We start from the raw sequence: 12,724 nt of genomic DNA on the forward strand, positions 1-12,724 counted from the left end.
ACTTGCTTTAACAAGCAGCTGTACTTAATAAATTGGCTACTGAGCATACAAGGGAGCCTCCACTGAATGGAAAGTTGTAAAAAGTCCAGCAATCTGCTGGAGTAATGCAGTGGGTCAAGTAGTGTCTGAGGGAAGTCAGGAATTGTCAAAGTTTCGGTTCAAAACCCCCCACATAATTCCTTTCCTCCCACAGACTTGATTCAACTGGCTGAACTCCTCCAACAACTTGATTGCTGCTCCAAGCTCCCAGATCCGGGGATCTCTTGAGTCTCCACTGAAAAAGTTGGGCCTTTCTGAACGTTCAGTGATTAATATTGTCCACTTGGAATCTTTGGAACATGTCTGAATGGTGATGTCAGCCGAATTCTAGGGAAGGGTTATGCAAAGGGACAGGAACTGGGTATGATGAAGCATTTCTTATCTTAACCGTGACAGACCCAGCAATAATTCACAGGTTATGCTTTTCGCTGTAACTGAACCAGAGAAAATGTCTTTTCAAGAATGAATAAGAAAGGGTCAGGAGTTTGCTGTGGCGTGTTGGTCGAGGCAGGACATGCAACAAAGCACAGCATTCAACAAGTATCAATAATAAAGAACAATATGTAAACTAAAGTTAAAGTACAGATGTGGAATAAAATGTGCAAATATAAGCATTGTTAAAAGTGTTCATGGTACAGACCGGAGACGGCGGGGGGGGGCAATAAATAGAGGGGGCTGGGTGGCACACTAGTATGGTTGATCAGATTAACTGCTCGCAGGGGAAGAAAGAAACTTTGAAGATGGTATGAAGTTTTTGCTTTAATCTCCATAAGTACAGGTGCACCACAAGGCTGTGAGCTTAGCCCCCCTGCTCTAATCGGTTTGGTGGAGGGTATATTGACTGACTCTATCACAACTTGGTATGGAACCACCAATGCCCTTGAACGAAAACCCTACAAAAAGCAGTGGATACGGACCAGTCCACCACCGGTAAAACCCTGCCCACCATTGAGCCCATCTACACGAAATGGTGTAGCAGGAAGGCAGCACCTGGAGGAAGCTCACGCAGTCACGGGGATGGTGGAGGTCAGCTATCAAGGAGCCCACCTTCCAGGTCATGCTCTCTTCTTCATTCTACCCTCAGGCAGGAGGTACAGGAGCTTTAGGTCCCACACCACCAGGTTCAGGAACTTATTACCCTACAACCATCAGGCTGCTTAGATTAACTTCACTCACTCCAGCACTGAACTGATTCACTTTTGAGGACTCTACAGTATACTTTATTATTTTCTTTCATTTGCACAGTTTTGTCTTCTTTTTCACACTGATTGTCAGTCTTTGTTTATGTATGGTGTGTTTTCTAAATTCTACCGGACTTCTTTTATTTTCTTGTAACTGCCTGCAAGAAGATGAATCTCAGGATAGTACAGGTGTACTATGATAACAAATTTAGTTTGTCACACAGGGCATTTCCGAGCCTAGGTCTGGAGAACTGCGAGCCTTTTGTTCTTCTTACAGAAGGAAGGAAGTCAACCCAGTTTCAAGGAAGTCACTAAACTACAAAGTCAAGTGGATAGTTTACCTCACAAGGAAAGTTTGGACAAGCCAAGCTTGTACTGGGCACTGTGTGTATAAATAGTATTTAATTGTGGGACGTACAACTGGAAAACACGTCACTTGGGAAAACAAACTGTCTGTCCTTGAAGAACAAAAATGTGGTTGCATTAAAAATGATTGGCTGTGAATGTGCCCAGACACGCTCCCATTCCTTCAAGGTATCTTAGTTTGAAGTAAAACAATTTATACACTGAAGGACTGTGTAAGAGGAGCTAGTCTGAAGAAACACACAAATCACCGACATTAAATCATTAGGAGCCTGGATCCACTCTCTATGGCCACTTTCTTTGATACCACCGCTACCTAAAACAGTGACCATTGAGTGTATCCTCCTGGTCTTCTGCTGCTGTAGCTCATCCACTTCAAGGCTCAACGCGTTGTGTGTTCAGAGATGTCCTCTGCACACCACTGATGGAACATGGTTACTGTATTTGAGTTACTGTCAGCTTCCAGTCCGGCCATTCTCCCCCGACCTCTCTCATTAACGAGGCGTTTTACACCGACAGCGCCGCCACTTACTGGATGTTTATCTTTCGTTGTTCACACCATCCTCTGTAAACTCTAGAGATTGTTGTGTGCGAAAACCCCAGGGGATCAGCAGTTTCTGAGATACTCAAAACCACCAACAATCATTCCACAATCAAAGTCACTGAGATCACATTTCTTCCCCGTTCTGATGTTTGGTCTGAACAACAGCTGAACCCCTTGACCACGCTTGCACGCTTCTGTCCATTGAGTTGCTGCCTTACGATGGGCTGACTAGATATTAGCATTAACTAGCAGATATGCATGCCTACCTAATAAAGTGGCCACTAAGTGTACAGCTTATCGATTCTACCTCTGGCACACATCCCCTGGCTCCCAGTGCCCTCTGCTCGCCCCTACAGGAACCCTCACCTCCGGGGTCCACTTACCGTAAGCGTTTTTGCCGCAGATCAGGTGGTCGTGAGCCTGGAAGAGGCCCCAGAGATCGGCATCGCTTCCGACAGCCTGCTCCAGCGCCTTGTCCAGTCCGCCGGGTCGCTCGTCGCCCCGGCCGCCCAGGTGGTCCAGCAGTCTCAGGCAGACCTCCTCCAGCAGGTTCTCCAGGCAGGCCGCCAGGTAGATGGCCGCGTGTTCGTGAATGCGCAGCGACAGCTTACAGTCCACCATCCAACGGAAGAAGCGGCCGACAGAGAAGGTCAGATTACAGTGGGAGCTCTTGCTGGCGTTGAGTTGCTCTCTGCAGCTCATGTTGTAAGCGGACAGAGCCTTGACGGCCGCTTCAATGCAGCTGTGGGACAGGGCCCAGGACAGGACCAGTTTGACGGCGCCCTGCACTTCGTGCTTGCTACACTGCGCGCTGACTCGGCTCAATCTCTGCGCCTCCCGGGCAATGCGGACCAGCGCCCTGCCCAGGTAGGTGGAAAGTCTCTTCAGCAGCTGGCTATCAGCGGCCAGACCTCCGGTTCTGCACCTCCCCACGATCTCCCCCACCTCCCGCTCGGACCAGGGCACCTCTTCCAAGTGGGGCAGTTTGGGGTAACAGTCCGGTGACTCTAGAGGTCCGGAGCTTTCCAGCAACCCGGTGTCCAGCGTCTCGCAGCTGTTCGTGTACCTTTTGCTGGCCGTCGCAGGAAAGGAGTACCAGGTGTTCCCCAAGTGGGGCAGCGACAGAGTGGACGATCTGCACGAGGCTCCGGTTCCTCCATAGCCAGAGTCCAAAGTCAGGTTCTCGAAGTTCCTGCCCAGCGATTTGTGGAGCCCGGACATGGTCTGGGCTCCTCTCGGCCGGATCATTGGGAGCAGCACTACTGAGATCTACACAGACTTTCTCTAGTTGTGACTGGTTTTCCTGGCCCGGCCCCCTCTTCAGAGTTGGACGGTGTGTCTGAGCGAGTCGGCCGTCAAACCCCTCCCACATTCTCCCCGCCCATCCACCTCCGGGAAACTGCGCCTCCCTGTCCCGACTCGGCAGTGTACACACAACTAAGTTCGAAGTAATGTCCATGTCACCCTGTGACGGGTCCTCCTGCACGGTAACTACAAAGAAGCACAGTGTAGCACCGGACACGAAGACAAGCAACCGGTGTGTAGAAGACAAATTGTCCAAATACCGAATAAACAAGTAGAAACAGATAGACCAATAATACTGAGAACATGAGGGTGTAGAGTCCTTGGAAGCGAACCTGTAGGTTGTGGAATCAGTTCAATGTTGAGGTGAATGAAGTTATGGGGTAATGAAGTTGAGGGGTAATAACTGTTTCTGAGCCAGGTGGTGTGGGTCCTGAGCTTCCTGTACCTCCTTCCTGATGGCAGCAGCAGGAAGAGAGCATGTGGGGGTGGGGTCCCTGATGATGGGTCTGCTGTCCCTGAGACCATGCTCCTTGTAGATGTGCTCAGGGTTTTATCTGTGATGCACTCCAACATGTCCATTAGAGAGCAAATCATCGCCCCACAAGACTCAACAGCAGGGATAGAGAGATGGTGATGTAGGCAGGACAGTATGTGTGTTCCAGAGAGAGAGAGAGAAGGTGTGTTCCTAGACTGAACAGTGTGTGACCCAGGGATAGAGATGGTGTGATCGTAGGCAGGACAGTATGTGTGTTCCAGAGAGAGAAGGTGTGTTCCTAGACTGAACAGGGTGTGACCCAGGGATAGAGATGGTGTGATCGTAGACAGGACAGTATGTGTGTTCCAGAGAGAGAGAAGGTATGTTGCTAGACTGAACAGGGTGTGACCCAGGGACAGAGATGGTGTAATCGTAGACAGGACAGTATGTGTGTTCCAGAGAGAGAGAAGGTGTGTTGCTAGACTGAACAGTGTGTGACCCAGGGATAGAGATGGTGTGATCGTAGGCAGGACAGTATGTGTGTTCCAGAGAGAGAAGGTGTGTTCCTAGACTGAACAGGGTGTGACCCAGGGATAGAGAGAGGGTGGCAGTCAAGTTCAAGTTCAAGTTTATGGTTGTTCAAACCATACACATATATGCAGCTAAATGAAACATTGTTGCTCCGGGATCAAGTTGCAAAACGCAGTACGTGTAGTCACACATGGTATGTAGAGTTATAACAGCACATATATCACAAAATAATATTAGCACAAGTCCCTGAGTGGCGTGGCCTGAAGATTGATGGTGCAAGGGATGTTGTCCTGGAGCCATGTTTCTGTAAGAACAAGCACACAGCAGTTCCTCATCTCACCCTGGATCATCTGCAGACAAAAGCAATCTAGCTTGTCTTCCAAGGAGTGAACACTGGAGAGCAGCACCAATGGGAGAGCGAGACTGTGGAGTCCTGATCGTAGCGAGGACAATAAGTGTGTTCCAGAGATGGAGAGAGAGAGAGAGTGTGTGATCCTAGACTAGTGTCCTGTGTATAATCACAGCCTCTTTTGATCCATGGGTCACACATGGAGTGTGACCCAGAGATGACAAGCAGGGGGCTGTCAACCTACAGAGGAAAGTAGGAAAGTGTGTGACCCAGGGATAGAGAGAGAGAGAGAGAGAGAGAGAGAGGATGTGTTGCTATGCAGAACGGCGTGCGTGTGTGTGTGTGTGTGGTCCTATTCTGGACAGTGTGTGGAGGAAAGAGTCTGATCCAAGAAAGAAAGATGACCCACGGATGGAGGGAGTGTATGAACCAGGAATAGGAGTAGTTCGTGCTTCAGAAATGCGTGTGACACATCACAACAAAATGGATGCACACTAGTATAACAATTCAAGAAGCTATTACGGCTTGGCGCGACAGAGTTTGGAGTTCAATTCCCATGTCCTCTGTAAGCAAGGCTAGACGTTACTTCCCCCAGTTTACGCATAGGTTTCCTCCCACAGTCTAAAGATGTACTGGTTAGTAGGTTAATAGGTTAATGTAAATTATCCTGTGATTAGGCTAGGGTTAAATATATGGGTTGCTGTGCGGCCTGGCTCATTGAGCTGGACGGACCTGTCTGTGCAAAATCTCCAAATAAAATAAATAAACAAGGATCAAAATAGCAAGAGCAAAGCAAGTGCTTTTCCACACACACACACACACACACACACACAGACAGCCTTCCAACTGCAGAATAGGCCTTCGGGCCTACAGTCGCCAGGTCTCCGCTTCTCAACTTCTGATTGACCTTCACAGACATCCCAGCTCTCCCGGAAGTTCCGGGAGTCTCCTGCATATTGATATCGGCTCCCTGATGCCTGCAAATTATATACAATATCATGGAAATCATTTTTTTTGAGAATGAGCGAGAGAGACTTTTGTATTGCCCATGGTGGGTTAAAATGTAAAAGACATGTTGAGGTGAATTTAACAGGTGTCATTCATTCATTAGCATAGCTAACATTATTTAAACTGGCTGGCTAGTTGCTAAGGAGCTACTCTACTGCAGACATCCCACCTCTCCCGGAAGTTCCTGGAATCTTCCGCAAATTGATGGTGCTACCTCCCTGAAATGAGTTTTTGCAGGGTGGGATGTCTGCCTTCAGTATCAATCCTCAAACTAGCCAAAGACAGGACCCAGAATGCCATGCTCACCAAATGACCGGCTCTCGTGCCTCAAACTGGATATAAGGCATGGAAAAGGGCTGTGTGTGGGATCGGGGCTCTGTCAGACTGCCCGTGTACAGGATGAGGAATAAATGGTAAAGTCCATCACGGGTAAAGCTCTCCCCACCACTGAGCACATCAACACAGAGTGCTGTCACATGAAAGCAGCATCCATCAGCATGACCCCCACCACCCAGGTCGTGCTCTCTTCTCACTGATACCATCAAGAAGGTGTTCTCCTTAGAACACCTGGAGAATAAAGATGCATACGTAAGGCTCCCTTTCATTGACTACAGCTCTGCCCTTAATACCATCATGCCAAATAAACTGATTCCTAAGCTCCAGAACTGGGGCCTTAGCACTCAGATCTGCAGCTGGATCTTCAACTTCCTCACAGACAGGACCCAGGCTGTAAAAATAGGGGACAAGCTCTCCTCTGCAATCACTCTGAGCACCGGTGCCCCACAAGGCTGTGTACTCATCCTGATCCGGATCTGGGCTGTACCCTCCAAATATCCGGACCTGCCTCTGGGTTTTTTTTGCACTACTTTACTTTCCATTTTTCTATTTATGATTTATAATTTAAATTTTTAATATTTTACTATCGATTTGTAATCCAGGGAGCGGAAAGCGCAGAATCAAATATCGCTATGATGATTATACGTTCTAGTATCAATTGTTTGACAACAATAAAGTATAAAGTATAAAGAAGGTACAAAAGCCTCAGGACTCACACCACCAGGACCAGGAGCAGTTATCACCCCTCAACCATCAGGCTCTTGAACCAGAAGGGATAACTTCACTCCCCCCATCACTGAAATATCGCCACTTTCAAGGACTCTTCATCTCATGTTCTTGATATTTATTGCTTATTTATTTATTTTTCTCTTTTGTATTTGCACCGTTTGTTGTCTTTGGGGAAAGGGTTGTTTGTCCATCCTGCTGGGCGTGGCCATTCATTGATTCTATCGTGTTTCTTGTATTTACTATGACTTCCCGTAAGAAGATAAATCTCAGAGTTGTATATGGTGACATATGTACTTTGATAATCTATTTACTTTAAACACGAGGACACTTGCAAGTGTAGAAATCCAAAGCAACACACACAAAATGCTGGAAGAACTCAGCAGGTCAGACAGCGTCTGTGCAGGGGGATAAACAGTCGCCGTTTCGGGCCGAGACTCTTCATCAGGGCTGGGAAGGAAGTGGGAAGATGGCGGGGGGGAGGGGAAGGAGGACACGCTCGAAGATTAGGGAGAAACAGCTGCTCCGGTCCCGTTTCTCATGCAGTTGGTTCTGCGGGAAGCTACATGCCCCCTGATTACCCTTGCCTATGCTCCGGGGTAAAAGACTGGGGGATTGGACAGATGCTGTTACAGGAGAGATATTAATTTAGTTTGAGCTGCAGAGACACCATTAGACTTTAGTTAGTTTGAGAGTTTTCAGTTGGCGGCCCTGTTGGTCTATTATTTCCTCTGTTCTTCCATCCCTGGGTCCTCAAGGTTGACATAGCTGGGGGAGGTAGTGGGCTATTACATCACCAGCGAGCCAGGTTCAATTCCCAGCGCTGCCTCAGAGGAGTTTGCACGTTGTCCCGTCACCGTGCGGGTTTCGTCCGGGTGCTCCGCTTTCCTCCCACGGTTCTAGCGGGTTAATTGGTCACTAATGGGGCAGAGTGAGTTCATCGGGCCAGGAGGGCCTGTCACTGTGCTGTACCTGGAAATCAAATCCAAGTGAAACCTGAACAGTTAGTACAGAGTAGTAAAGTAAGTCATCCTGTCAGCATTGAGCTCTGGGGAACCGCATTCATCAGCACGCCTGAAAAGAACCCTTTTAAAATCTGTCTTCTCACACAAAATGCTGGAGGAAGGCAGCAAGTCAAACAGCATCGGTGGAGGGAGATAAACAAAAGCCACTGCCATGCTTATTCTGCCTTCACTGCCGGACCCATTGAAGGGTCTCCGCTGGAACGGTGATGGTTTATCCAGCATTTTGTGTGTGTCCCTCAAGATTCCAGCATCTGCAAAACCTCTTGCATTTATCTTTCTTTATTTAACAGTCCTCTTGGTTCCTTGAGGTTGCCATAGCCAGTGTGGAGGGGGGTGGAGGTGGGGGAAGGGGTGTAGTGGGGATAAGCTCCCACTACCTATTAAATGCTCCCAATGGCATGCACCTCAAATAGACTCTGACAAACCAGGTTCATCTCAAATAGACTCTGACAAACCAGGTTCATCGCAAATGGACTCTGACAAACCAGGTTCATCTCAAATAGACTCTGACAAACCAGGTTCATCGCAAATGGACTCTGACAAACCAGGTTCATCGCAAATGGACTCTGACAAACCAGGTTCATCTCAAATAGACTCTGACAAACCAGGTTCATCGCAAATGGACTCTGACAAACCAGGTTCATCGCAAATGGACTCTGACAAACTAGGTTCAGCTCCTGGCCTTCACATGCAGCTTAGCTACTAAACCCAGTGGAACCATTTCTACTGACAGGAGAAGGGGTAAAAGCAGGTTACTGGTGCCTTAAAACCAGTCGCTTTGGGCAGATGGGTTGATCGGCTGTGGTTGGCAGCTCATCGAGGAGAAGCAAAACTCTGATCTCAAACCTCTGCTGCCTTTTGGCTATACCCACTCATGGGGAAGGCTTCAGGAGTAAACCCCAAGGGAAAAATCCAGAGCAGGAGTCCCTGAAGCAGTCATACGTTGAGTTCAACACTAACTGGCAACTCCTGTGATGCTGCTACTGTTCCTTTGGGTTTATCAGCTGCATGGAGAAGGGAAGCCTGCTGCAATGGGAACAGCTTGCTCTCCTTATTGTACTGCCCAAGCCTGCATATCATGTGGATGCTGGGACACAATGTCCATCGTCGGCCTTTGACCGACAGAAGCCTCAGACAGTTCACTTAATCCAGACCATTACCTTTACATTTAGCTTTACGTTTATGTGGTGGAGTAACATTTTAAGCGACACCTTTATGAAATGCAAATGCACAGGCCTTTCTTTCTCTGGCCTGCTACCTACGTCCTCCTGGAACTCTCCACTCTGCCGTGAAGACATTTGGCCTCTGCCTGATCACGTCAACACTCTAGTGACAGGATTCCAACACTTCCCAGCTAATGGCGTTTGGCTGCAATTCCTTCTTTGCCATTACCCTCCTTTCCGCAATGGCGTTCTTGTTTTCAGATTTCACATGACTTTCCTAGAGTCATAGAACACTACAGCACAGAAACAGGGCCTTCAGCCCATCTGTCCATGCTGAACCATTAACTTGTCTAGTCCCATCGACCTGGACCCGGACAATAGCCCTTCATTCCCCCCCATTCACGTACTTAACCCAACGTCTCTTTATACCTTATACTTTATACTTTATTGTCGCCAAACAATTGGTACTAGAACGTACAATCATCACAGCGATATTTGATTCTGCGCTTCCCACTCCCTCGATTACAAATATTAAATATTAAAAATAGTAAAAATTAGTAAATATTAAAATTTTAAATTATAAATCATAAATAGAAGATAGAAAATTCTTAAACGTTGAAATCAAACCCATTTCCACCACTTCCGCTAACAGCTTGGGCCACACTCTCACCATCCTCTGAGTGAAGAAGTTCCCCTTCAACATTTCCCCTTTCACCTTTAACCTACGGCCTCTCATTCTATTCTCACTCAACCTCAGTGGAAAAAGCCTGCTTCCATTTTCCTTATCTATACCCCTCATAATTCTGTCAAGTCTCCGCTCAATCTTCTACGTGCTAGGGAATCAAGTCCTAATCTATTCAATCTTTCCCCGTAAATCATGTCCTCAAGTCGCGGCAACATCCTTGTAAAATTTTCACTGCATTCTTTCAATTTACATCTTTCCTGTAGGTGGGTAACCAAAACTGCACACAATACTCCAAGTTAGGCTTCACCAATGTCTTATATGATTTCAACAGAATGTCCCGTCTCAATACATTGAATTATGAAGGCCAATGTCCTGGCGTCACGGGAATTTTGGAAGATTTTAGAAAAAAAATTGTGAACAATTTCAATTAGCCAGATGGGGAAAAAAGACATCTCTACATCTGTACCACTCTACTGCAATCAATACCAGAAACTAGCAAGAAAATACACTCAATAGCCACTTTATTAGGTACCCCCGTGCACCTGCTCATTAATGCAGATATCTAATCAGCCAATCATGTGGCAGCAACTCAATGCATAAAAGCTTGCAGACATGGTCAAGAGGTTCAGTTGTTGTTCAGACCAAACATCAGAATGGGGAACAGCATGATCTGAGTGACCTTGATGGTGGAAAGATTGTTGGTGCTAGACAGGGTGGTTTGAGTATCTCAGAAACTACTGATTTCCTGGGATTTTCACCCACAACAGTCTTTAGAGTTTACAGAGAATGGTGTGAAAAACAAAAAGCATCCAGTGAGCAGCAGCTCTGTGAGCAAAAATGCCTTGTTAATGAGAGAGGTCAGAGAAGAATGGCCAGACTGGTTCAAGCTGACAAGAAGGCGATAGTAACTCCAATAACCATGCGTTACGACAGTGATGTACAGAAGAGCATCTATGAACACACAACTCATCAAACATAGTCATAGTCATGTGCCCCTCAGCTACGTGGAGTACTTTGCCATGTATTCAACCTGAGCCTGAGGCTCCGGAGGGTTCCTGTGCTGTGGAAGATGTCCTGCCTCGTCCCTGTGCCGAAGACACCGCGCCCCAGCGGCCTCAATGACTACAGACCGGTGGCATTGACCTCCCACATCATGAAGACCCTGGAGAGACTTGTTCTGGAGCTGCTCCGGCCTATGGTCAGGCCACATTTAGATCCCCTCCAGTTCACCTACCAGCCCTGACTAGGAGTTGAGGATGCCATCGTCTACCTGCTGAATCGTGTCTATGCCCACCTGGACAAGCCAGCGAGCACTGTGAGGGTCATGTTTTTTGACTTCTCCAGTGCGTTCAACACCATCTGCCCTGCTCTGCTGGGGGAGAAGCTGACAGCGATGCAGGTGGATGCTTCCCTGGTATCATGGATTCTTGATTACCTGACTGGCAGACCACACTACGTGTGCTTGCAACACTGTGTGTCCAACAGAGTGATCAGCAGCACTGGGGCTCCACAGGGGACTGTCTTGTCTCCCTTTCTCTTCACCATTTACACCTCGAACTTCAACTACTGCACAGAGTCTTGTCATCTTCAGAAGTTTTCGGATGACTCTGCCATAGTTGGATGCATCAGCAAGGGAGATGAGGCTGAGTACAGGGCTACGGTAGGAAACTTTGTCACATGGTGTGAGCAGAATTATCTGCAGCTTAATGTGAAAAAGACTAAGGAGCTGGTGGTTAGACTTGAGGAGAGCTAAGGCACCAGTGACCCCTGTTTCCATCCAGGGGATCAGTGTGGACATGGTGGAGGATTACAAATACCTGGGGATACGAATTGACAATAAACTGGACTGGTCAAAGAACACTGAGGCTGCCTACAAGAAGGGTCAGAGCCATCTCTATTTCCTGAGGAGGCTGAGGTCCTTTAACATCTGCCGGACGATGCTGAGGATGTTCTACGAGTCTGTGATGGCCAGTGCGATCATATTTGCTGTTGTGTGCTGGGGCAGCAGGCTGAGGGTAGCAGACACCAACAGAATCAACAAACTCATTCGTAAGGCCAGTGATGTTGTGGGGATGGAACTGGACTCTCTGACAGTGGTGTCTGAAAAGAGGATGCTGTCTAAGTTGCATGCCATCTTGGACAATGTCTCCCATCCACTACATAATGTACTGCTTGGGCACAGGAGTACATTCAGCAAGAGACTCATTCCACCGAGATGCAACACAGAGCGTCATAGGAAGTCATTCCTGCCTGTGGCCATCAAACTTTACAACTCCTCCCTTGGAGGGTCAGGCACCCTGAGCCAATAGGCTGGTCCTGGACTTATTTCCAGGCATAATTTACATATTACTATTTAACTATTTATGGTTTTATTACTATTTAACTATTTATGGGGCAACTGTAATGAAAACCAATTTCCCCCGGGATCAATAAAGTATGACTATGACTAACACGATTACAGCCTGGGGCATAGGAGTCCAAAATTCAATTCCAGCACCGTCTACATGTTGTCCCCGTAGAACATGAGGGCTTTCTCTGGGTGCCCCAGTTTCCTCCCACAGTCCAAAGACGTACTGAATGGAGGTTAATTGGTCATTGTAAATTGTCCCATGATTGGGCTAGGATTAAATCAAGGGTTGCTGGAAGGTGCAGCTCAAAGGGCTGAAAGGGTCTATTCTATGCTAGATCTATAAATAAATCATAAATCTGACTGCCAACGAGAAGTCCCCTCATTTCTGCAGGTGTGCTCTGTGTATTTGATCACAGTTCGGCTTTAGCACATTATCAGCTGTCTCAGTGCGTCATTCTTCACTGGTGTTTTCATGTGACTCAGTACTTTCCCACCAGTAGAAAGCAGTGAGTCATTCCTAAGGTGTGCACGTCAAGCTCTGGGCTGTCTGCTGATTTTTTCTGTGTAAGAGAGAAACGTTGAGTTATGTAAAAGTTACAACACAGTGGAAGGTTATTCAGCTCATCAAGTCCACGTCAGTTATT

The 12,724-nt window shown here is 47.4% G+C and overlaps 1 protein-coding gene across 3 annotated transcripts in view; it reads right to left on the bottom strand.

The window, feature by feature from the left end:
- The window catches only part of LOC134344235 (ankyrin repeat and BTB/POZ domain-containing protein 3-B-like), a 73,938-nt gene extending 70,498 nt beyond the window's left edge, over positions 1-3,440 (bottom strand). For all 3 annotated transcript variants that reach the window (XM_063043695.1, XM_063043694.1, XM_063043697.1), the window contains exon 1: positions 2,511-3,440. In XM_063043695.1, the coding sequence (XP_062899765.1) occupies positions 2,511-3,375 (865 nt within the window). In that variant the 5' untranslated portion in view covers positions 3,376-3,440. The remainder of the gene's footprint in view (positions 1-2,510) is intronic.
- Positions 3,441-12,724: the final 9,284 nt, after the last annotated feature.

This window comes from Mobula hypostoma, chromosome 3 (genome assembly GCF_963921235.1).
Source record: "Mobula hypostoma chromosome 3, sMobHyp1.1, whole genome shotgun sequence".
NCBI lineage: Eukaryota > Metazoa > Chordata > Chondrichthyes > Myliobatiformes > Myliobatidae > Mobula > Mobula hypostoma.